The following is a 27130-nucleotide window of genomic DNA, read 5'->3' on the forward strand; positions in this document are numbered from 1 at the left end:
GCAATGCCAGACTCGATCCTTGCCCACTGGTAGTAGTTCTTCTCTTCCTCAAGTCTTTTACTAAGCACACTTAAATCTTAGTTTTCAATACTCTCTACAGTGCTCAGCAAAAAAAACAGCATTTTCTAAAACGTGAGCCAGGTGGAAATAGCACCCATCTGTGACATGACAAGCAAGAAGTTTTTGACAGTTGCTATTCCGCTGTGTTAGACTTGAAAGACAGACACAGCAATTGACAACCATAACCTCGAACTAGCAAACACTTGGACATCCAAGTAGCACCAGTGAAAAACATGGAAGTGCTCCTATGCCTGAATCTCACTGCAGCTGTAGGTCTGAGCTTTCTCATTCTCCAGGTAACAAAAATTTTACAGCTTAAGAGTTTCAGGCATGTGATAGAATTTTTGAGTTACAATTTAGTGGCAGACTTTTAAAAAAGAAAAACTAAGACCACCCACTCACTGTTTTATGTGACAACCTAAAAGGGCTTAACTGGCTCTTCCTTAACACTTTGTTGGCTTTTACTATGTTTATTCTTGAGACTCTCGTGTAAGGTCACGCTCCATCACTCCCTTCCCTGGAATCCTGCAGGGAAAGTTTATTTCAGGAAAATGAGAGCATATTTGTATCTTTCCCTCCTCTCAATCCATCAATCCAACTAAGAGATAAGTATAAGATCTGGCACAGACATGATACACTAAGATAAGACAAACAATCACAGTTTATCATATCACATCATAACTACATATAAAGCCTAAGCATGACGTTCCCTCACACAGATTCTGGCTGGCCTTAAATTTTCCATGAAAAGGAGGAAAAAAGTTTTCATTAACATTAAAAATTACATGTACAATCTTCCAATTTTTCTATTTTTTTTCCCTTATTATTATTGATAATCGCAGTACAAACTTAGTGAATGACTATTTCAGAAAAGACAGTAATTCATTGTGACTATTGTCAGTGACATGGCATTTTCAAGATATTTAGAAAGTCTGGTTTACATGAACAGAAGTAGTCAAGAACACACACATTCTATGTTGAAATTCAATTCTTTTACACCATTTCGAACACTTTATTTGCTTTAAAGTAACAGTAGTTTACAAGATGTTTAAAGTATGCATGTATTTCACCAACTTGAACTTTGGCCCCAGTTCCTCCACGAAAACCCTTTTCTGGAGACATCCACGTTTTCTGTGCTTGTTGCCTCTTACTGTCTAAGCATAGCAAAAAGACAAAAGATAAGCTGTTCATATGGCTATGAGCAGGACCTCCCCATGTTGGTGCAAAAGAGCCTGTAACTCATGAAACCATGCTCTGATACCTGACGCAGCCACAGTCTACAGGACATTTCTTAACCAACAGGTGAAAAAGCTGCAGCACTACGTGACCAAGGTGAGAGAGAACAATGAAGACACATGATGATACATGAGGAGTCCTGCAAAGACGAGATGAAGCAGCTGCCAGGGAACTTTTCAATAACACCAGTAACAGAGGAGTGTATCTGGCAGTGAAACAGAAGCTTGCTGCATATCGTGTTAAGGTAGATATAATTTTGTTGAAATTAGGATTACGTGACTGAGACAGAAATGAATAAAGTGTCATAATTGTGTCTCAAGAAATTTAAATAGAAAGTACGTGTACAGCTTATATAGATGTTGCTTTAACAGATTGTATCATTTTCATAAAAATTATGTTGTCTTAACCCACCCTCCAAGCACTATAGTTCCCAAATGATTATGTGAGTGTCAAACCATCACTATTCCATGCCATGAATAATGAAGTTCATCTACGGATATACATTTACTCAATTTAATCAAGTCAAATGCAGCTATATGCATTATGAAATGAAAACGGCTCCAGGGAAACACAGTTTAAAAAAATACCCTGCTTCTTTCAGATAGTCTACAGCATATGCAATTACCCAGCAACTCATGAGGGATAGCAAACAAACAGGAAAAAGATAAATCTTGCTTCAGTTTCCTGACTGCATTCTTAAGAAATTATTTTGACAAATCAACCTTTACTTTGTCTCCTCCGGTAGTTTTTACCTAATTGTGTTAGTAAGACTTGCAACTATGCTCCACATAATTGCACAACATAAGCACCGCGACCATCCCTTAAGATACTTCTAATTTTGTTAACTACTATGTTGTACATATATTAAGGAGTCTTACTCCTGAGACACTGAGTCAGCTTTAATTGTTTATGGAGGGTTTTAGCAATATACTTTGAAGCTAGACAGCAACTCTTTGATCTTTAAAACTTTAAATGAGAGACTCAAGTGTATATCCTCAAACCCACAGGTAATCTGAATTAAGGCTCAAAATGAAGGACTGATTCACATTTCAAATGAATCAGGCATTTTAAGATGACACTGGCTAACTGATTAGTCTCCAAAATATGCCATTCTTGAAGACAAATAAATCCTAAGAAACATTTGTCCCAGAAAATATGTTTTTGTAACATTCTGATATAAAGACCTCATATTCTGTAACATACTCAAATGGAAGCAATTTCAATTCTTACTGAAGTCAATGGACACTAAAAGGTATACAACTATTCACATGACAGAACTGGATTTTGGCTTTGCTCTTAGAACTTTACTCACAGCTAAAAAAAGAGTAGTATTTCAAAACTGCACCAGAGCATTTCACATAAATGTAGAAAATTCCACTGTAGCTGAAAGCTAAAACATAAGCTTTAGTGATTTTTTTCTTTACATAATGGTAGCTTGATAATCTCTACATTATTTCCAAAACGAAAAAGATTCCTTCACCTCTTTCCCCTTCCACTTCCATGATTATGTCCCAGCTCCCTCCAACCCCAACCCAACACACATATGCATACACCTTTTGAAATGATTAAACCAGACAAATCTGAGTTTGAAAAATAGATGAAAAGGACACTTGTACTTGTTCCTGATATTTTGGTAACAACACATGACTTCTCTTGCTTCAAAATGACAAGACTGTTTTAACAGAGGGGCTTGTGTATTTAAACACACACTTTGCAGGTTCAAAGAAGGCATATGGATTAACAGAGACTATGATAAAGTCTGCAAATAACCTCAATAAGAAGGTTAAGCCTAACTCAGTGTCCTAGCATGACTCACCTCATGCACCTCGGGGGCGCCAAGGTCCTCTTTAGTACAAGAAGGAGGCAAGCAAGCAAATTAGACTTTGCCAGGCACCTGCACACTAAGCATCAGATATGCCCCAAAGTGCAAACAGGAATACTGAGGAATACAGGAATACTGAAGGTCTTTCCAATAGGATGGGTGGACACACACGCACTGAGCTGAGAACACAGAGCTGCTAACCCTCTCCTGAAGTCAGGAACTCAAGAAAAGCCACCCTCCTCAATCAAGCAAGGAGACCGATTCTACAGCCTTATACTGCTCAACAACAGAAAATATAAAGTGTCTGTCTGATTTGAAATATCTTATTATAGACAGCAGGATCCTACAATGCTATAAAATTCGTAAAAAGTTTGGAAGAATAGAGGGTAGGGTCTACATGAACACGTAGCTCAGCATGTTTCCTCAGTAATTTTAATCACATTCACTGGACGAGTATCACTGAATTTCTCTCATGCATTTTATATACCTGCACCTACTTAACCATATTCCATGCTGTTTAATCTCTTTTACATGCAACATGTGGGACAGTAATCCTGAAATCCTCGATTTAGTGTCATCACACAGCTACCAGTTGACACTTATTTGTGCTACAGATGCCTTACATTCTCAGCACTCGCTGTGGTCTTTAGCTTTAATCATACCATGACTGCAGAGCCATGCTAACACAGAGTATGCCCTACAAAAATGAGACATAATCCCTTTCTTATTTGTCACTTATTGCAAAAAGTGCTGAGGAGTAGCTTCAGGCTTTCCTCATCTGTAGCTAGTTTCCTAAATTCTTGTCTTTATTTTAATATTAAAGTCTTATGAGCCTGACAAGAGGACGATAGAAATGTATCTTAGTTGAGCATTCAACCAAGTGTCATTGATCATAGGAGGTTATGAAAAGTTTGCATACTCAGCATAAAATGAAGCATTATCAATCGCAGGGAACAGTATTCATACTTACAAATAACTGTTTTCACACTATAATTATCTTTAAAATGAGGACGGCATAGCTTCTCCATACCAAGTAAAATACCTGATTATTTTACTATCCAGTGAAGAGTGATATGCGACTTTCTGAATTCATCTGCACTGTCATTTCCAGTATCTCCACGCTGCCAGCTGCCAGTCAGACACTGCAGTGCCTGCACACAGAATGGCTGTTGGTTAAGATTCAAGACTTCTGTATGGTGCTAGGGAACATATGGCAGTCCAGCGCAAACACGGACACTCTTTGAATGACAAAGCAGCCTTAAAAAAGAAGTCTGAAAAGAGCATACAAGGATCACCGTTCATCTCAGTGCGATGGCAATTACTAATACAACATTGTCACTGACGCTACTAGGTTTCAGAATGAATTTCCTGCTAAAAACAGTAAGACTGTTGTGATGCTACCTTTGGGCTCCCACAAAAAACAAATGCAAGCCCCACCTTTCCCATATTCGTTTGCCATCTCCCAACCTATTTCATGATGAATTTGTGAATTTTCAATTCAAAGCGTTATGTCTACAGAAACAACTTGAAATTATTAAAACAGATACACTGTATTATTCACAAATTTGATAGATTAGAAATTTCCATTATTTAAACGATATAAAACATACACATTGCTTTCTTTTGGGTTTTGGTCAAGCTTCCTCCAGACTACAGGAGATTTGAAACCAGAAGCATTGCTTCTCTGTGGAAACACATAGGCAAAATATTCCTCACTTGACTTCTTATCTCCAACCACTGTTGTCTTTTTATCAGACCTTTACTGAACAGCACAGACATGTTTGGAAATAAATTCTGATGACAGAGTTGACAACTATTTTATAATGCCCTGTTATACATTTGAAAGTGAATCAGAAACAATTAGTATTATTTGTTCTTAATGACAGAACAAGAGGCAACACTTCAAGCTGCAGTACTATAGCATTAGCATCCCTACCACAGGAAAAAATCGTAGTCACCACATCATTAAACGATCTGCCAAGTGAAGTTACAGACTCATTATTGCTTGAAACATGACACCTATCAGAGAAGCCAGAAGTAATAAATCTGTCTTGCCAAACTGGTAATGGGTTGTCCATACATTCCAGAAGAAACACATTCCAAAAGTGAAATGGTTTGATTAGATTACAAAAATTACTTGTTATTGCAATCTGAATTATTTCATGTAGTTAGTAATAATGTACAAGAGAAATGCTATTGTAAACAGCCTCCTCAAAGATTACTAGACTGGCAATGTACTTAATAAAGCTTTTCATTATAAACCTTCCCTTCTTGTCCTACTGTTTTGAAATTCATAACTTCAGAGAATATAATAAGATTGGGGGCAGAAAATGACATTAATTCAGTTGTATTTTTTGCATATATTTTCTATACATGTAAACAAAATCAATACTGCTTGCTTGCCATTTATCCCACTCTATACCTTATCTGAGGAAAAAAACACCAGCTGGTACAGGAATAAATGCAGCCTCAGGCAACTACTAAAGCAGTGGCAGCCAGCCAGCTGCCACAGTCAGCTCCTGCACAGCGGGAACCTGATGTCGGGGAGCTGCAGGAGGAAGGGGTACACCCCAGGGGGAGACGAGCTGGCAGTGAGGGTGGTCTTGGAGACAGACCTCAGAACATCAGGCATGGGGACACGACAATGCCAAGGCAGGAAGCCCAAACGACAACTCAGGAAGAGAGCTGGTGCCAAGCAGTGGCGGCATGGCTCATGCAGGGGCAGTGGTTGCAGGTCAGGGCTGAAATGGGGCTCCTGGGACACGGGCAGAGGAGGCCCCAGTGGAGGCTGGTCAGAGACGTTGTGTCCTGCTGGAGACTCAGGGCTCTGCCGCTCAACTGCTGCCGAAATGCACCTCTCCTGTTTCCGAAGGCACGAGAACTCTGCAAAATGTCACCCTGTGACTGAGATTTTACACTGTGTTTTATCTCAGCTTTGAAGTAAGCTCTGTTTATGACTTCAAAATTGTGAAAATTAAGCAGTTTCACCACAGCTAGGCTAACCTCTGTCAGCATGATGCAGCCAGTACAGCACAGAGCCATGTCGTGATTAAAATGAGTTCCTCTGCAGATTTGTGCCATGCTGGGATGAGGCTTCTTGCATGCCTTAGTGATTTATGTAAATGATACGGGAGTCTAGAAGAACCCAAGTTAGAACTGTGAAAATATTAAATTTAGTGGTGTGCATATGTTAATTTAAAGGGAAAGAAATTAGCAAGGGGTGTAACTGGAAAGATTACTAAGGCAGCAACAATCACTGCACTGCCTACTTCACAAGCACTGCCTTTGAGCAAATTTCCATGGTTTAGAAGAGGGAGTAGAGGCCTGATATTTAACCCTAAAATTCATCAATCTTATTATAGAGATCTCAAGCCTCACATTAAATGGCTTTCACAGACAAAACATCAAGATGCCTGCATCAAAGCTTCAATAACAGTCCCCTCACAAACAGAAAAGTGACTGGCAGGTTGGCGAACAATCAACCTCAGTCTCACAGATCACCCACTTCAGTTTCAAGGACAGCTCAGTTTAACAGAGAAGCATTTCGAAAAGACAATGAAAAGGAAATACGTCAAAAAAAATTACAAGATAAAATCTTTTGTACAGAAAACTGCTAGCTGTAAAATAACAACCAAAGTTACTAAGATTGACAATTTAGGAAGATTCTTCCTTCTTCTTAGATATTAAAGTTAATTAAAAGTGGTGAAGTCATGAAGTCATTTGTGACCTATCCTCAATGTAATATAATCTCATCTGAAAAGCATGAAATTACTCTGCCTATATCTATTACTTCAATTCTTGATAACTACTATAGTCATTCAATAATCCAATTACTATAAATTACGTTGCAGAAGTAGGTCCATGCAATAACCAAAATAAAAGATTTTTGACGTTGTCTACAGAACATTAATGAAGAGGTAAAGCAAACAAACAAATAAACAATAAAACTTGCTTTGACTTCCCATCACATATATCTGAAAGAACATGACACTCTTGGAACTCAACGTTTTCAAAGGCAAGAGTCAAAGTGTATACTGAATCTAGAACGTGACACTAAAACCAGCTTTTAACATAGTTTGGAAGGCAATTTTGACACCAGTAAACAGGCACTCTTGGAAACTGCCTGGAAAAACTTCCGAGAATGCAGGACAATATGTGCATTTGTGTAAAGCTCCATTTCCTGGTGCCTAACACAGAAGGACTTCATCTAATACTGAAGAGTATGGAGCTATTTAGAAACAAGCTTTACATGCAACATTATATATGTATCCCTAGTAAGGAAAAGGTTCCCAGAGGAAGGGACTATTAAAAAAGTCGTCGGTGGTCACTGACCATACTCAACCGGTTCAAAATCTGTTCTCAGTGGAGCTTTAGTTGTTAATGTAAGTTGTGAAGTAACTGCAGATTTATTTTCTCAGATATCCATCCTTCATTTCATACAGAAGAGATCTGCTTTGCTTTTTACTGCTCGAGATAAATAATTCAGTTATATCTAGAAAACCAAGACAACCATAGTTTCAAAAGGAAAAATGAAAGTTTTTCTGAAAATAACGCCACACTTTTTTTTTTTCCTACTATTTCTTCTCTACATTTTGCTCCATCCATATCTTTCCTTTTACATCTTGTATTAGTAGTTTTTCATCCATGGTCATGAACCAGGTTTGCTGGTTTTGTGTCCTGCTTTGAAACAATAACAATAAAAAAATAAATAAAAAGGAAAAAAAAAATTCCAGTTTCCAAATGCTGTTCAGCTGCTTCATGATTTGTGTACTTCTGTGAAAACGAAAATCCTGGACAGCACGACAGATTTACTCAGATACTATTTTAAAAGATCTGATAATAAGTAATTAAAAACTGTAATAACAAAACTAATGTTGGGTTTGAATTTGAAATGTAGTTTTGTCTGTCCCCAATAATACATCTTTAATAAATTTTGTCTACTCTAATTGTTAATATGAAAACAAATATTCATTACTGAATGCCTGCATTTTCAAGGTTTTAATAAATGAATTGCTGCAGAAAAGCACCACACAGTTCACATTACAGAAAAAAAAAAAAAAGAAAGCATAATATTAGCCTGCAAAAAAATACTTTCTTCTATACCATTGATATATACCAAAAAAAGTTAAATTTCTGTATTAGAAAATAAAATATTCTTAATTACTCTTCAATACAAAAAAGCATCTGTCTGATGTGGCATTTCTGGAGTAATAGTCACTTTATTGTGTAGCTTTCTCAGGTTTTGTCTGGGGCTTAAATTTCATTTTGTCCTATTTTATTTCCAGCAATTCTGAAGGAGCAAGAGCCTTAATCACAGAATCACAGAGTGGCTGAGATTGGAAGGCACCTCTGAAGATCATCTAGTCAAAACCTCCTGCAGAGTAGGATCATCTAGAGCACACTGCACAGGAGGGCATCCAGGCAGGTTTTGAATACCTCCAGAGAAGGAGACTCCACAATGTAACATGACTTTTCTTTTTTACCTACAAAATCAAATATTATTATACTATTAGCACAATATCTGTAACAAAAGTGCTAGATTTTAATTTTGTAATTCTATCCAGGTTGTATTACTTATATTTTACTTGTTAGAGGCACCACATAGACTGTTTGGATAACAGAATCACTGAGGGCTGAAGGGAGCTCTGGAGATCTCCATTGCAACCTCCTACTCAAAGCAGGGTCACCCAAGACTGGTAGAATTTGGTAACCACCACCCCAAAAGTCCAGTCATTCAGTCTGTTTCTTACCCCCACAGTTGTCCATCCATCCAGACCATAATGTGGCTGGATCCTTGATGCAAGAATATTGTGGAAGACAGTTTCAAAAGCCTTGCTAGAGTCCAGGTGAATGACATCTGTTACGCTCTCCCCTTGTCCGCAAATCCAGTTATTTTATCACAGAAGTCAATGAGGTTGGTCAGGCATGATTTAGCCTTGATAAATACACACTGACTGTTCACAATCACCTTCTTCATCTTCATGTTCATGACATCTCTTTCACATGTTCCAAGAGGGACTCATCCATGATTTTGGCTGGGCCCAAGGTGAGGCTAAAAGCCTGTAGGCCCACTAGGCCTGTTCTTAAGGTGGTTACATCTGCATTTCTCTGCTCATCCAGGAGCTCTCTTGATGTTTGTGATCTTTCAAAGATGTTAGAGAGTGGCCTTGCACAGACATCAACCAGCGTTCTCAGTATCCTTGGATGTAGCCCGTCGGGTCCCATGGAGTTGTACAGGATGAGTTCTTGCAAGCAAACTCGGCCTTGCCCCTCACCCACTACAGGTAGTTCTCCTCCTCACATTATCCTGAAAAGCACAGAGGTCTGGGATACCTGACAGATGAAAACTGAGAAAAAGAAGGCATCAGGTACCTCAGCTTTGTCTGTGTCCACTGTCACCTGCCCCAATCAGCAACAGTCCCCCATTTTCCTTGCTTAGTCTTTTATTACCAGTGCAGTGGTAGAAGCTCTTGCTGCCCTCCACATCCCTTGCAAGTCAACTCTAGCTGAGCTTCTGCTGTCCCAATACCATTCCCACACAACCACGCAATTTTTTATTTATTTATTTTTTATATAAATTCCTCCTTTGTATTCCATCTTTGCTGTATTTTTGCACTGAAGCTTAGTCATGAGTTCTCTGTTCAGCCAAGCTCTTATCCAGCAAAGTCTACTTATCCCAAGTATTGTGATGGACATTACTGCTTACAGACCTGCTGGCTTTCCTGAATACCTTTACCTTTCAGTGTTGTAGCTGGGATTTCTGGGATATAACTTCCCCCGATAAGCTGAATTGTGCTCACTTGATCAGGTAGCCTGTAACACACTCCTACCACAGGGTGACCCTCATTGGCCTCTCCTGATCCTCATCCGTAAATTCTCATCCAGCCTGTTTTCCATCCCATGCAGAAGCTTCATACATCTAAGCTGCTCCTTCATATACAAGCTAACTCTTCCTTCTCCATCTTCCCCAGCACGTTAACTGTTCCTGATCCATCTGCCCCTCCTGAAGAGCTGGTATCCACCCTCCCCAGTGCTCCAGTTGTGCAAACTGTTCCACCTTGTTGTTGTCCTTCTGTAACCACACACACAGATCTTGTTCTCCATGGTTCTGCCAGCACCATCATTAGTAGCAGTGGCAATAGTTTCAGTATTTGAGTGGAGACACACATAAATATAGCAGCATTGCTGCATTTTTCCTATGGGAAAGAATTTTCTCCAGCAGTTCAGCAGGTAATTGCTGCAGTGGATCAGGAGACTACAAGGATTCCTTTGAATCTACTAAATAAATGAGTTAGGGTTGTAGTACAGAGGTTATTTATTTTATTTTTGAGCTGAGAATGGTTTTCTGGTTCCTATGTTACTCTAACAAGGAATAATGGGGAAAAAAAAAAAGAAAAAAAAAAGAATTTCCAGATATACCTCAAAGAGATTCAGTTACAATTAAGTCAATTTTCTGTACTGTTTTTATCTTGCCTATTGAAGGAACAAAGCCTCCAGCCCCTCACTAGTCACTAGGACCTTATATGAACAGGCTCTCACTTTTAAAATAATTGGAGAAAAATTATTCTACGAGCAGTTTTGAAAACTAGTAAACAGCATATTCAAAACCAAGCTTTGTATTTTCAAGAAATGAATAGTTAAACATTTGAGCAAAAAATATAGATTAACTTCTAACTTAGAAAAGTTAATGTCACAGCCTTCTGATAAGAATTCTAGCACAATCCTTTCTGATCTGAGAGTAGATTAGAGTTCTTGTACCAAAGCAGGGGTTTATTTAAGAGAATGAGTTCTGGCACAAGTAGCATCTCTGCCCTAACAATTACCATATGAATAAGCTTTTCCCTCAGTTAGATGGTTTCTTCACCCTTGGATGAACAGGGATCATAACAATCCTTTCTTATAGACTTCTGCAGCTCAGACAAATTTCAAGACTGTATTTAAGTTTATATTTTATCATAAAGTGTAGCGAAACTAGCCAAAAAAATGAAGTAGCACAAAACAAGAAAAACTTGTCATTTCATTCCCTATTTCATACTAATACACAAAAGCAATATATAACACCAGCTCTGCATTTTGTGGGTAAGTCATCTTTTGCAACCCTTTAAGTATCAGGCTGTCAGCGGCTAAAACACATATACAATGTGTGTCCACAAGACCCTTTATGCAAGTAAGACCAAGATTTAAACTTTCCAGTCTCCACTCTGGTTGGAGAGACTGGACCTAATTAGCTACAGAATTCACCATTACAAATCATTACAAATCTTTATTTAATTTACTCTCAAAATTGAGGCTTCCTTCATTCTCCTTCATAAAATAATTCCAGGAATAAAAAATCTTCAGAAAAAATGGGAGAGAATGAAGAACATTTCATAATCCCCAAAACTGTACTCTTCTACAGATCTCCTTTAAAGGAAAAGACTGCTGTTGGTAAAACAACGCAACTTTTGATGAGTTGCCTTCATTTCCTTGTGTTTCTTCATTTTCTTGTTTTTAGAAACAATTATTAGAATTTAAACTTGAACTTCACCATGAAGTGTCTAAGGAGACGGATTCCACAATTTAACTGGAGAAAGCCCTGGGCCACCAAATCTAAGGGATCAGGGGATCATGACCTCACATACAAGGCAGATATTTCTGATACCTTAAAGAGGCAGACTGTCCCAGCTCTGACACTTAGCTCTACCCTGGCAAAGTAGAAATATACAAAATATATGCACATACATGCACGTGGGTGACAGAGGCATTCTGTATGACATTCCATTCCTGAAAGGCTTCCCGATTCCTGAACCACAAATTCCCAGGTTTACTTTGCTGAAGAAAAACTAAGCAGAAAATCAAGCAGAATGATTCTCCCCCACAATTCATGAAGTAAACTGAGCAGCAGTTAATAATCTTGTTGCTCCCACATGCACCAAGCAAACAAGAGTAGTTTGGATCTGCGGACTTGGCTGGTGTGTATGGTTCTGAATAGTCTTTATGGGACATGCAATACAGAAACCACACAAGTAGCTCAAATATTGAACCTGGTATCACTGCTATAAAAAAAGAACAGCATTCACTTTGCAATCATATAAAGGTATTTTGCCCTCCAAAAGCTAGAAATACAGATACTAAAGAACAACCTAACAGAGCCAAGGACACAAAACCACATTCTAACACAAAGAAACAGCTACAAAAAACTTTGGTACCCTTTCACCAGAAAAGAAATTGGATGATTAAGGAAAATCACAAGCTGAACATAAATCAATGATGCATTTTTATAGACAGATATAGGCCAACTGAAGAAAGTCAAGAGCAAAGAAAAGGCATAATTGAAGGAGTCAGGAGACGGATGCTGCTTATGCTATAAAATTAATAGTCTCAATTATTGTTCAGTTTATTAATAGTCTTCAGATACACAGAAAGCTGCTGCACAGAGCAAATATCCTACTTAAAAGACCAAAGTATGAGCAAACCTTAAATGCAGGGAAAACAAACAAAGAAAATATATAAAAAGAGTAAAGCCAAAGGAATGAAGAAATGCAAATTAATAAAATTAATCTGATAAATGATCAATTTGGAGCTCCAGGTGCCAGGGAGCAGCCAGAGTTGGCTGCTCCAGCAGGAAGGGTGAGCGGGAGCCCAGGGTGGCCGTGTGGCAGGCAGGGGCAGCGACCTTACCAACCTGAAGCACATCCCAGAGAGCACAAGCAAGAAAAGCAGTGTAAAGCACCAGCCAAAGTGCAACATCAAAACAGACAAACGGGTGAGGAATGTTTACAAATAGGCACAGGTAATTCATAAATCAGAGACATGCCTATTCCCCTTAAACGTGATCTAATCAGAAAGTTTTGCAGGTTCAGGAAGTCAGAAAGTCTGCCTGTTCATAATGAAAAACAAACAAACAAAACCAACAGCTGTGCCATATTTTCACTTTCCTTCACTATCGCTATAATCAGAGTGGCGACTGGCAGACTAGAAGTCAAGATATTAGTAAGACTTGGCAACCTGCAACAGGAATTAAGAATAACTGTGAATTCAGTCATTACAGCACTGGGGATGGCAGTCATATTTATATATTACTTTTTGCAGAGAGAAAAAGCCCTACCTTACTGCTAGATTGTGGGTGCTATCTCTTGTGAAAAGATGCTCTAAACCAGATTTAAAGAGCCTGCACATTCTTTTCAAAATGTTTTTTTAAAGTCTAATCCCCCCTCAATTTTTAATTTATTTCCTAACTTCTCCTGGTTGATTAATTTATTTAAATTAGGAATAATTTCCCCTAGCAAAAAGAGGGTGTTTTCCATGCCTCAGAAATGAGCCATGTCTACTGCCTGGAATATTCTTTAACAATCTGCTCTGCCACCTCAAGAAGCAGAAGCTCTGTGCTTTACAAAGTTCCTCAGTTTGTGCAACTAATGGAATTCACAAACTGAGGAAATATTTTCTGTCATACATCTCAGCACATTTAAGGATAATACTCAAAATCTGGCCTTCTCAAACATAAGAAAATTGGAAAAGAGTCGGAATAAGGAGTAAGAGAAAGTGCTGTCAACATTTATTCATTCAGCCTGATCTCCAATGCTATGTATGCTTGAAGCTTACATATGCTGTATTAGAGCTTGCAGGTTCTAAGGAAAGAGTGAGTTTAGCTGGCAAAGGCGAGGAAGAGACAGGCACTCTCCTCATTTGTACACTAATGGGTAAAAAACAAGAGACAACAAAAAGCAGATAATAAGAAGGCTGCCTCTTTTAATCAGCTGGAATATGAACACAGAATGAAATTTACTGAGACTATGTCCAGACAGACTACTAATGAAGAGAAGTAGATCTGCAGAGCAAAACTGTTCCTTGTCAAGGACCCAGCCTTTCAACCGTCAGCATTTCGGGGAGGTTCTATTTTGGACTTGCATAGTCCCTTGGACCAAACCCTCATTAGTGGCTGCTATTAATCAGGTGCCTTCCTGAAATATCTTTCAGGATGAAAGAAGTTCTGCTAGGTACTAGCATTTTAGTTCACATCTGAAGTACATTTTCTGAAGTAAATCTCTCCCAGTTGTTCCCACTTAACTGTGCTGCAGTTTGCATTGTAGCATGGTCTTAGGGCACGTGAGCTCCACTAACAGGTAGACAGTCCTCAGGATCAGGCTATAGCTAATCTGAAATAAAACCTCAGTTATTCATGTAGTTCAGTGCCTCTGCCTTACTCCACAAATCTAAACATACTCAGATGCACTACTTACCAATGCCTAATGTACCTTTGGTGCACTCCAAACCACTTTACAATGCAGACTGCAGGGCAGTAAATTTGGACAATAATGAGATTCACTTGAAAAGCATATCCCTAATCCAAGGTAAAATACGGATGCACGTTTCTTAGGATGAAATAAAGACTCTTCGGAAGGGAGTATTTTCCACTGCAGTTCTATGCTTTGTTCTGCAAGCCACAGAGTGTATAAATACATGTTTGTTTTGAAAACAGTTTCCTTCTCAGCTCTTTAGTCAGCTCACTGGTTGTTAACTCCCCTGAATAAAAGGGTCAGCAAGACTAAGAGACTTCTGAGCACATCAGGTTAATGTCACTGACGAACAGGACAGTCACAGCGAGAAGGACAAGTCCAAGTGGTAAAATCTATACTACCAAATAAAGCAGCTGAGGGCCTGGACCTACAAAACTCTGAGGTGTGGCTATACATCTAAATATCACGCGTGGAAAGATTAGGAGACCATTATGTCTTGAAAAACTATGACAAGTTGTTAAGTTCCAGATAACTAAACACTCATAAAAACTGTCTGTAAGAGCTCATTAGTTAAAGTACCTTAATTTCACATAAGAACATGAAATTAGTTCCACAAGATATTTGATCTGTAAATATCAAGCAAGCTGATAAGTGACTATTTAGACTGTAATTTACAATTAGCATATCTAATTTTTTATCCTGTGGAATAATGTTCAAGACAACAATTTTTCCATGATATTGAAGAGAGGACTTCTCAGATTTCTTGCAGATCATATAAAGAGCACACAGACTCTGCTTCGATTGTTCTTTTAAACCACATCCAATTAAATACAAGATAGAACATTAGCTCTCAGTGAGCAGAAGCCTTCCTCATGAAACATCATCACCACAAATAAAAGCAAAAATTACAGTCAGACAAGTAAGGTAGAAGGAAATACTGTTCTTATCCCTATTAATTTAAATGGAAAAGATCCCTCCTCCCTAGGTCAAAACTTTTTAATTTATGTTGGTAATGCTCTCTTGGACTGGAGCCGGTTTGCCAAAGTTTCACAGAAATTCTTGAAAAATAATGATGCTCTAGAAAACAGTCTACTTTTTACCACTTATAAATTCCAACCAAAAGGAATTTATAGAACTACATTATGTTCATCTCACACCTCAGTGCCATAAACCATGGCAGTATGCTGGTGGGTTTGTTTTACTTTTATTTATCTTTCTTCTGCTAGACGTACTGCGCTAAGTCATAACTTTTGTAGGGCTGCATAGTCTGGAACTAATTTTCAAAGAAAAAATATTTTTATAGTTCTCCCAGAGCAGACAGCACTAACACTAATTGCTTAAAAATATACATGAAGCACTCTTTGCACTTTTTTGTGGCACTTGGCAGTGAATCACGTTAGATTAATAGAAGGGAAATTTTATAAAATTTAGATGATGAAGTCTTCATTTTATGCTATAAATTGATGAAGCAAGATCTTTTTGCAGAACAGAATTAGATTGACCCTGGACAGATTAAAATGACACTAGAATTATGAGAATTACAGAGTCAATTCAGGCAGGTTTACTACATTTAATTTTATTTAGCTATGAAACCTACATCCAATAGACATTAAGTTAACCTTATTGACATTTCTGAAAGTCTGTCAAACTAGTGAAAGCTGAAAGGAAGAAACACAGCTATCAGACTGAAGTATGGACTCTCCCTTTTACACACTGATACAAATCACATGGAAAAAAACCACCAGGCAATCCTGAGGACTAGGTAACTCCTGGCTGCCTTCTCACTCCATCTTTCACACCCACTCCCTTGAACAACTACCCTTAAGTCTTTCCTCCAGTAATGATTCTGCTCTTTATATATATATTTCTCCTCTCTCCATTTTTGTTTACTTCTTGTCAACCAGTGTGACAGTGAAATAGAGTGTCTCTGAAAGGTAGATGTTGAGTTAATGAGAAAGCCAGAAACTCTTCGTTTGAGGTACAACACAAAGATTATAAAGAAGGAAGGAGCAGAAATGAGTGAAATACAGAAATAGAGGGGTATATAAGCAGTTTGTTTGCCCTGCTCCTGGCCACCCCCTCTGAATTAGTCACACAATAAACTAAAAAAAGAAGAGGTGATAAAAACAAAGTTGAGTCTGATTATTAATCATTGAGGTTTTGTTTCGTTTTGGTTTTGACTTAGAGTCAGTACAAGATTACCCATTCTTTCCTACTTCCTGACGTCTGAAAGAAATATTCTTGAGGGTTTTAGTCACAGATGACTCCAACAGCTGCAAGTTTGCTCTTGGTAACAATCATAACTCTGATCTTTGTTTTCTTTCTCTGAAGGTTGAATTACAGGTGGTAAAAGACAGGAGAAGGAAGCATTCTTCCAAGCTACAATTTATACTGTCTGACTGTCAAGATTAAGAGAAAGCTTTTCTGGGTTGTGTATGTAAAGCAGATCTAAATAATTTCATTTCACTAATCCACATCACCAGACTTGTGGTACCATTTTGACAATTCAAATTTCAGACTTGTTTCCCGGAATACCTCCCTTTTAAAATCGCAGATTACAGAATCACAGAATGATTTGGGTTGGAAGGAACCTTAAAGACCAGCTAATTCCAACCCCCCTGCCGTGGGCAGGGACACCTCCCACCAGACCAGGTTGCCCAAAGCCCCATCCAGCCTGGCCTTGAATACTTCCAGGGATGGGGCATCCACAGCTTCTCTGGGCAGTCTGTTCCAGTGCCTCACTGCCCTCTGTGTGAAGAATTTCTTCCTAATATCTAATCTAAACTTACCCTTTTTTAGTTTAAAGCCATTACCCCTTGTCCTATCACTACACTCCTTGACAAAGATTTCCTTCCCAGCTTTTCTGTAGGCCCCCTGGAAGGCCTAAAGGTATCTCTAGATAAGGTATCTCTGGACTCTATCTTCTTGGCCAAATAACCCCGGCTCTCTCATCTTTTCTTTGTAAGAGAGGTGCTCCAGCCCCCTATGATTCTCGTGGCCTTCCTCTGGACTAGCTCCAACAGGTCCATGTCCTTCTTGTGCTGGGGGCCCCAGAGCTGAATGCAGTACTCTAAGTGGGGCCCCACAAGGGTGGAAGTTGAGGTTGGAGTCCCTCAACCTGCTGGCCACATTTCTTTTCATGCACTCCAGGATATAGGCAGCTTTCTGTGCTATAAGCGTAAATTGCCAGCTCATGCCCGATTTTTCATCCACCAGTACCCCGAAATCCTTCTGCACAGGGCTGCTCTCAACCTATTGCCCAACCCAGACGCAAGACCTTGCACTTGGCCTTGTTGAACTTCATGAGGTTTGCACAGGCCCACTTCACAAGCCTGTCCAGATCTCTCTGGATGGCATCCCTTCCTTCTGTTGTGTCAACTGCGCCTCTCAACTTAGTGTTATCCTCAAACCTGCTGAGGGTGCACTCAATCCCACTGTCTGTATTATTAATAAATATATTAAACGGATCCTCAGGAGGACCCACTCAAAGCGAGAGATGCTTAGAGCAAATTGCTTTCTTTTTTGAATCAGTATTTCTTGGAAAAGATCACCTTTTTTTGAAAGTCTTTTGAGACCAGTACATCCCACATGCCCAGTTCTGATTGCTGAAATTGAGTTGTGATAGTGCCATGTTTTTGTCAATGCCACATTTAACACAGAAAAAAGAAAAACAAAAACCACAGCTATTAAATTTCTGGAAGTCTAACTTCAATGAAGAAATTAATTTTTGAAAAGGGAAGATACGATGGATAAATTTAAGCTTCATCTTCTGAAACTTCTGAAGTAAAAAGGATAATACATATCTAATTTCAGTCAATTGGGAGCAGAGATGTAAAACTGCAAACAGTGAATAAATTGATCCATATTCAATTTCTGTCATCCTTCCCTTGGTGATGCCACAATATGATAAATTAGTAATTCAACCTTAAACTGGTGTCATTTAGTAATTTTGGCTACAGTAGAATTCAGTAATTTTCTAATGTAAAACAAGCATGGAGTTTGTCTTAAGCATATATCTATTACCTATAGACTGAACACTGAGAAGTTCTTCATTTAGTGTATGATAACCGTGGAGGACATAATTTCTATAGACAGTAAAAACTCCTTCTCTTACAAATTGTAAACAGAAGTATTTGTAGCAGCAGTATCAGGAAGCATCAGTATCAGGTAGCAGGAAGAAGTATCACATAACTTTCCCATATATAATAAAGTTCTTGTCAGAAAAGTGTATCTTTTTTCATGTTTTGACTACATTACAAGTATAGATGCATACAGGCATGCATATTTTTTCCAGTAGAATCAAAGATTCCTTTAATGATCACAAAATCCGGAACAGACTCGGAGATTTTAGTACTGTAAAGTAACTCTTCAAAGCACACTTGAAAGTCTAATCCTTTTATGCAATGTCACTTTTCTCTTATTTAAAAAAGACTATTCTGTTTAGCACATCCAGCATATACACCATATGATGCACCAGATGCCTTAGTAATTAATCCATCTTTTAAATGAAAAGTACAATAAATACTTGTATAAAACAGTGTGCTGATGCAACTGATAAATACGCTGACAATTTAAGACTAGAAAAAGAAAGGATTTTATAAAAAGCAATAGCTATACCACAAAACAAGAATGTCAGACTGATCTGGCAACACTTCCTTATGCTTCAACTGTATTCTAAAAATTAGCCCATATTGCGGAATGCTGTACAACCTTATATTGCCATTCACTTGGGGCACATGGAGGGTAGCAGAACGATGACTAACATTACATTTACTAAAACACTGCGTAAGACAGAAGGGTATCATAAAAAATAAAGGAAAAGACAGCACATAAAACTAGATTCTAATTCCTGCTTGAAGAGAGTAGAATATTCTATTGGTACAAAAGAAACTTGCATTTTATTAACACAACCACATTTGTAAGTAATTTCTTAAGCCTTTCTAAAAACTTGGCTTAATACTGTTAAATGAGATTTGCATGGAAAGATATGTGCCCATGAATTTTCTTGCAGTTATCTGCGTCTTAGCTGCAGCCAGAGGAAAAAAACAAACAAACAAATAAATAATCTTTTTCTTTGCCTGTTGAATGAACAGCTTTTGCTCGAGAGGAAGATGGCAATACATGCTTGCAATGAAAAGTTTTTAAATATGAATGCATCCTCCTTATAAGCAATATCAGAACAATTTAGATGCTTTCCTCCAATAAACTGGACAGTCTTACATATACTTAGAAGCGAAAAACAGCTTCCATAGACAACACAAAATAAATACTAATCACTGTCTCCCATGTTATTTAAGACAGCCCTTAACGTGCATGCTTGTTCTTCTGTTTAACATATTCATGTTACATATTAGCTATTATATAAATTATATTACAAACCGACATTTTCAGTAAGGACAAAAATATGACTCCTGATTTACATAAGCACATGAGCAGCATTTACAAGTATGTTTATGCTCTTCAGTTTGATGAATTGGTGTTCTTCAAAGAAGTCCATATCCATTATTGGATGGGACAGGATAGTGCATGACTTATTCAAGCACCCCAAAAATATATCTAATTGAGATATGGAAGAAAACATTAAAGCTGAAAATCATTCTCCATATAATCTTAAGGGAAGTTTCTGCATGTATTCAATAAATATAAATTACTGAATGACAATTTACTCAATCAAAATTTTAATACAAACAAAATAACCCAACACCTTAACTAAAACTTCTTTAGCTTCTCCATGAGTAAAGTAGGAATAGTAATGCCCACCCACTTGGCAGCATAATCTGCAACTCTCAGTGGTGTTTTACTGTTTCTAATTTTTCCAGTTTACAGGCAGATGTTAATAACTGTTAGTACAAATCAGAACAATATCACTGAGGAAGCTCTTGTCCACCAGAACACACACTGTAGCCAACATAACCGTTTCTCTACAGGCTTCTACTTCTAGTTCATCACAACAGAGAGAATGAGCTTCTCCGAGCCCCATTTGAACCTTGTCCACTTGTTGTTAGTCCTCCAGCAAAACTGGGCATAAAAAGGGAATCCCCATAAAAGGATGCAACAACTAGAATTCCTTTTTGTGGCAAGGAACAATGATCGCGAGTTGACAATAAAGATTTGACACCAACAGGCTTTGGTTTCATCCCTCTTTGGATAAGATTGCTTCTGTGATCCTCACCGCGTCTACTAACCCCTCTCTACACAGCTCCATCACAAAAATGGGAAGTCAGCACTGCTTTAAACCACAGAGGTGCTATGAAACTGGGCTACTCAGTCTGGGAAACGCAGCTACAGCGTGGCTAACAACTGCCTTTCTTCAAAGCTATCCTGGCTGCACTTTCCCCAGCAGATTGTGTTACACAGAGTGTGTCTAGTCACAGGTTGAGTTTCTCCTCAGATTTTATTCATCTGTTGACTTTGAAATCTTATACAAACTGTGCAAAGACAAAAATCCCAGAGCAACAGACATAAACAGTTGCGCAAGTTCAGGATGGCAGGGGAAAGCATTGTAAGGCTAATGGCTTTACAGTAGCATATGTGGTGCAAGCGTGCACCACACCTCTTCAAACACAATACAAAACTGAGGTTCTGCATTGATTTTCGTGCCCAGATCTTCTCTAAATACTACAAATGTGTTTTGTGCCTACTACAATCTGAACTTCACAAGGAGATAATAAATGAGATAATATTGATTAGGCTGTGCTAAAGGGTTCCAGCTTTCAAGGTTATATCCTTTAGAGAGTTTGTTAATCTCATTACAGAAATCTGCCTGCTGATAAACATAAATAAGGAGTGGCAGAAGGATTCCCGCACGACAGATCTCACTGGAGTCACTCTGTTCTTCAGACAGAAAGTTCAGACAGCCGGGTACAGAGGAGTTCAAAACGTAAGAATCAGCCTGCCCCTTTTTAAAAGAAAACAGGCAAAAAAAATATTTATATCACCTCTGGATTAAATGAGTGAAGCTGATAAATGGCGTCTGGAATGAAGCACCGTCTTGGGCCTCTGTTGGCTTTAACTGTCAGCTTCGTCGGTAATGTGAAGGATGAGCAAATCGTTCCAAGTATTTTACTTCAACATGCAAATTTTTTATAGTAAATGAATATTAACTTCAGATGAAAGTCAACATCAACATTTCTTTGCTTTTGGCCAAAAAAACAAAACAAAGAAAAAAAAAACGGCAGCCACAAAGGCTAGAAGCATCAGCATCAACGGAGGCAAGATCACCCTGAACACTTCCCTTTACTTAACGCTCATTAGAGCACCTCCAGAACACTGCATCCAGTTTTGTCCCCCCCAGGACAAGAAAAATATTGAGAAACTGGACCAGTGGCAATGGATGGCCACCAAGGGGGCTGGAGTACTTCCCCTGTGAGAGGCTGGGCTTGTCAAACCTGGAGAAGAGATGGCTTCTGAGGTCCTAGCAGCACCCTCCCAGTTCACCATGGGAATGGCCGAGCAGTGGAGCAGGCTGCCCAGGGAGGTCAGACAGTGTCCATCCTTGGAGGTTTTCAAGATGCAATGTGAAAAGCCTCGAGCAGCTAAGTCGTAGTTCAACACTGTCGCTGCTTCTCACAGGTTTGACTCACTGACCTCCCAAGGTCCCTTCCAACCCGAGTCAGTCTGATTTTTGCATACTGTCTCTGTTATCACGGTGTCACGGACAAGCAGTATTAGCTGTCCACGTTGTAGGAACACGGTCATGCACTATTCCTCCTGCTGAGCTCTGCTACCACTTCTATTCTCAGCAGTCTCCGCGTGCCCAAACGCAGGTCATTCTATTTATATTCATCTCATAAAATGTTTAAAACATCAGGAAAAAAAAACGCTTACAATATGAAACACAGATCTGAGGTGTAAAGAGAATACCAACGCTGTTCTTTTTCTGAGATCAGACATTGTTTTTCAGAGCAGCAGGTGGGCACAAGGCTTATTTCCATTAAGTTGTTAAAACCATAGGCTTGAATCTGATTTTTATAGGTTTGATAGCTGTTTTCATGGAGATACATACAGATAGAAGCAGGAGTCAGATTTTGTTTTTGAGGGGAGGGTTGAAGAGTAAAGGAATGGGAAAAAATTTTCACAGTCTTATGTTTAGTAAAAGCTTGGTAAATTTTTAATAGGATCTTGAAACTATTATTTTCCAGATTTTTAGTGGGAAAAAAAAAAACAATAAAAAACAATAAAAAACACATCCTTCCCAAATTAGTGGGAAATCAACAAAAGTTGCACTGATAAGTAATCATTTGGATTCACGCAATGGAATACCAGGACACCCCCTCCCTATCACGAAGCTCTACCATCTGTTTTCTTGTGCTTTCCATCCCCACATCAGGAGTCAAATTAGCTCAATTCCTGACAAAAAAAATCTGAAATCAGCCTTTGCTCAGCAATAAATTATAACCAAAAATGACTGTGCGGTAGCAAAAGCTTCAATTATTAAGTATATCCTATTGATTCATTTTGTGGTGTAGACAGACTTTGGAAATAAACTTGAAATCCATGCTAAGTGCTGGTATAACTTCCAATTAACAAATAAATAAATAAATAAATAAACATAAGAAAGTTGAAGCAAGCAGTGTTTCTTATGGTCACATGTAGCATGGCTGAATGTTGTCCAAGACTACCAAAATACTGGTGCGGAACATCAGTGGTGGCCATCTATTTTAGGAAAATGGCAAGCTTGAATGTTGATCCTGAAAAGGTGACTAGGGAAAAGGCAAGCTGAAGAGATGTTTGTGGTAACATGACACCTAGTGTTCACCTTCGGGAAGTTTCTGTGTTGGTGGGTGCCGAACTTAAAAACAAACACACACATCAATGCCCCAGGCCTTGCTTTAAAAAATACATAAATAAATAGGAAATATTTATATTAGGATCTCTACCCAAGTATCTGAATTACATAGACATAGTGGAAAAAAAAAAAAAAAAAAGAGGGGAACAGGATCAGAAAATCTGCATGTGTTGCACTTCATCCTCTTACTGAGATCTCAATTTGGGTAACTCCAGAGAGGAGCACCATCCAAAAAAGTTCCCCATCCCCTTTTTCCTTGGGGTTTCTGCTAAATAAATAAATACAAAAAAAGTCTGCTGATAACTTCCATACAGATTCACAAGAAAAGCTATTAGAAAACTTAATTTACTAGTTGATGACGTGTAATATAACTAACAGAATTTTAAATATTCCCTATTCCAAAACACTACTGACAAGATATTCATACATAAAAATGAGCTATATACTTTTATTTCTTCATTCTAAAAAAACTAGTATATCAATAGTATGAGTGACTGCAAGGCTATCATTCCCTTTCATTCTTTTAGTAATACAATGAAAGCCACAGTACTTAATGAATTAAGAACAATGAGACTGAAAAATTCACGTAAAACTGTGGCACATACATGATGACGTAGTGGGTAACAATCCCTAAGGAATTTGACCTCTTGAGATTTTCTGAGGGGCAAAGAGCGGAAGAATTATACTGGAAATCCAAACAAAAAGCTCACTATAGATGAAGGAAACACACAGCTTTATGAAATCAGCTCAATGTGAGCATGTGTCTGATCCAGAATGAGACAAGTATCAAAACGTTAGAGACAACATCTGACTGAAACTTCAGTTCTACAGAACAGAACATCAGCATCTAAACTTTAAAGTTAATAGACACATTGGAAAAATAAAAACCGTAACAGAGCCCTTAGTGTTAAAAATACACACATAAAATAAATGGGGATTATGTTTCAAATATAGCATACCGTCTTCAATTTAAAAGTAAGCTAAGCTACTTTCCAAGGACTAGTATTAACTGTCATCCTTCCAAAGATAAAAAAAATAAAATAAAGGTACCTTTAAGAATCAAAACTGCCTAGCTACCACCATCCCAAACAATGAATTGGACTCAGCATGCAGTACTTAGTAGTTAAATGGCAACTGGTGTTGTCATATCTTATTTCTGAGAAAAACTTGCACAAACACAATCCATTCACTGATACTAATAGATGTTAGATTTTCATTTTAGCAAGGTAAACAGACCCAGATTCCAGTAGTGTTAAAGCAACTTAATTAATCAAGCACTTTTCACACTGTTAATCATAAAATAAGGCCTTATTTTTTAAGATGTTAAGAGTATACTTCTCTGCAAAAGCACATGATATCTCTGGGAAGCTATGCAGTTATGAGCTCATATAAATAAATATCTGAATATCTGCCATAAGATGTCCCTGTTGAACTTAAGGTCTATAAGGCTTTTTTTTTTTTTTTAAAGACTATGCATATAGGCATTCTTTCAATCATGTTTCATATACCCTGGAAAGTGAGGCAAAGTTGTTCTGCATTTATTTGAAACAGCTTGACAGAGATTTTGATTCGTGTTCCTATTTCTCATTGAGGGTCCAGGTAAACTGTACACCCATGAGCCTTTAGTTCCTACCACACTCGCCCAAGGGGCCAGCTCTCCTTCATTCGGGGACTAGCTTTGCTCCAGGCAGTATCACAGGCAGAAGTCCCGCAAGTATCAGAAGGAACAGCATGTCCTATTGGCCTTAAATGTATGCATTTAACACCACTACAAGAATACCAGTCATAAATTTCACCTAATGATAGTGATTATTCCTCACCTTTAATGCTGAAATATTCTGAACTGCCATACAACCTACTCAGCTGTTAACATTTTAAGTAATTGCTGCACAAATTATTTTTACAGTTCAGGAACAGGTCTTGCAGATCAAGAGCTGTGCAACAGCTTTGCAACACAGAAGATCCTACAGCATAGTAATTCGATTATTTTCTTTTTAATTAAAGAAATTCTAGAACCCCAAAAGGAAATGTTTGCATCTCTTCCTACACAGAGAAAAGAGGGATGCAAACATGCATGCAGTGCAAAAGTGGGCTAGGACAAGACAACAATTTGTTTCCACAGATCTTCAGGCAGTTGTACCTGCTTGTGATTTCAGGTATCATCTAAAACATTGCATCTTTGCTTCTCCACCTGTGTCTTCCAAATACCTACCCTCTATCTCAAGCTTACAGAGACTCAAAGAAGTTATGAAATTACTGTGAAGGAGAACGCGGCTTTAAGTCATCCTTCATGTGGCTGAAAGCAGGTGACTCCTAAATAATGCGGCGGATAAAACACTAGGAAGATAACAGTTTTCCTTCATAAATCACAAGATTGTGGTCACTGAAATAGCTTGAAGGACATGGCAAAAAATGAATCAGCTGTTTATTTTAGCACCGGTAAACTATTTTATAACAAATGCAACTTTTCAGACAGTGGCTGAAAAACACTGCAATTACACTTCCACAAAGCAACCCTGCATGCCAAGACAAGTGCGGTACTAAACCACAAAAGCCCGTCATTATTTTAAAAGGTACGGAGGGCACACTAGATGACGTTAATTTAATAAATCAAGGACAGCTGAGAAACCACCATCAGAGGGCATCGTTTATAAATGATTTCTCAAAGGCGCTGCCACCAAAGTCGCAAGTATTTCCCAACTCCCCGTTCCCCCCCCCTCACCGCGCCGAGCCCCCCAGCCTGAGCTGGCTCCCCCGTCACTGCCACCTCCCTCCCTCCCCTCGGGGCCCCCAAAACTTCCCGGGGAGCTGCCCACAGCCCCCCGTGAGAGGGGGCAGCCTTGCAGCGGCTGGGCTGCCCTGTCGCCCCGTTCCCCACCCCGCTGCCCCCCGCTCTCCCCTCAGGCAGGCGCCTCCCTCCGGGCAGCGCGGCGGGAGTTGGTGCCGGGACAAGGCGGCGGGGAGCTCGGCTACTTGCCCAGGTGGGGACGAGGAGGCTGCCGGGGCGCTCAAGCGGTGCTGGAGGCGGCTGCTTCCCCGCCACGCTCATCTCCTCCCATGCAGCTGGCTTGGCTCCTCTCAGGCGGGCGGCTCGGCGGGACGCGGCGCCTTCAGGCACCGAGAGGCGAGCGGCGTGTCCCGGCTCCGCACCGCTCCGCACCGCGGCCCCGGCACGGTGGGCGGGGAGCGGGGGGCTCGCCGGAGGCTGCGAGCCGGGAGGGGAGAGAGGAAGGCGGTGGAGGAGCGCTGCCTATTTAACTTCGCTCTTCTCCGGGGGGAAGGCGCCGCCGCTCGGGCTCCCCTCCCCTCTGCGGCCGCATCCCGACAGACGGGGCTCTGGGTGCAGCCGGGAGTGCGGCTGTGCTCCTCCCCGGTACGGCACCGGCGGGCTGGGCAGCTTGCGCCCGGGGAACGGCCCAACCTCCTTAATATCTTTATTGATGACTTGGATGAGGGAATTGAGTGCACCCTCAGTAAGTTTGCAGACGACACCAAGTTCGAGGGAAGTGTCGATCTGCCCGAGGGTAGGAAGGCCCTGCAGAGGGACCTGGGCAGGGTGGATCGATGGGCAGAGGGCAATGGGGTGAGGTTCTGCGTGGCTAAGTGCTGGGTCCTGCATTTTGGTCGCAACAATCCCATGCAACGCTACCGACTTGGGGGAGAGTGGCTGGAAAGCTGTGCAGAGGAAAAGGATCGGGGGTTGTTGGTCGATGCTCACCTGAACATGAGCCGGTAGTGTGCCCAGGTGGCCAAGAAGGCCAACGGCATCCTAGAATAGTGTAGCCAGCAGGACCGGGGAGGTGATTGTTTCCCTGTACTCAGCTCTGGTGAGGCCGCACCTTGAGTACTGTGCTTGGCTTTGGGCCCCTCACTGCAAGAAGGACATCGAGGCCCTGGAGCATGTCCAGAGGAGGGCTGCTGAAGGGCCTGGAACACAAGTCCTGTGAGGAGCGGCTGAGGGAGCTGTGGTTGTTTACTCCGGAGAAGAGGAGGCTCAGGGAGACC

General features: G+C 39.7%; 1 protein-coding gene and 1 long non-coding RNA gene across 8 annotated transcripts in view; one reads left to right on the forward strand and one right to left on the reverse strand.

Moving 5' to 3' along the window:
• SNTG2 (syntrophin gamma 2) overlaps positions 1-27038 on the reverse strand; it is a 285090-nt gene extending 258052 nt beyond the window's left edge. For all 5 annotated transcript variants that reach the window (XM_083830578.1, XM_083830571.1, XM_083830579.1 and 2 more), the window contains exon 1: positions 26103-27038. In XM_083830578.1, coding sequence (XP_083686704.1) covers positions 26103-26174 — 72 coding nt within the window. In that variant the 5' untranslated portion in view covers positions 26175-27038. The remainder of the gene's footprint in view (positions 1-26102) is intronic.
• The window catches only part of LOC310897217, a 39806-nt gene continuing 22151 nt past the window's right edge, over positions 9476-27130 (forward strand). For all 3 annotated transcript variants that reach the window (XR_014582135.1, XR_014582136.1, XR_014582137.1), the window contains exon 1: positions 9476-26106. This is a non-coding gene — a long non-coding RNA (uncharacterized lncRNA). The remainder of the gene's footprint in view (positions 26107-27130) is intronic.

The sequence above is a fragment of the Anser anser genome (genome assembly GCF_964211835.1).
Source record: "Anser anser genome assembly, chromosome: 3".
NCBI classification, from domain to species: domain Eukaryota; kingdom Metazoa; phylum Chordata; class Aves; order Anseriformes; family Anatidae; genus Anser; species Anser anser.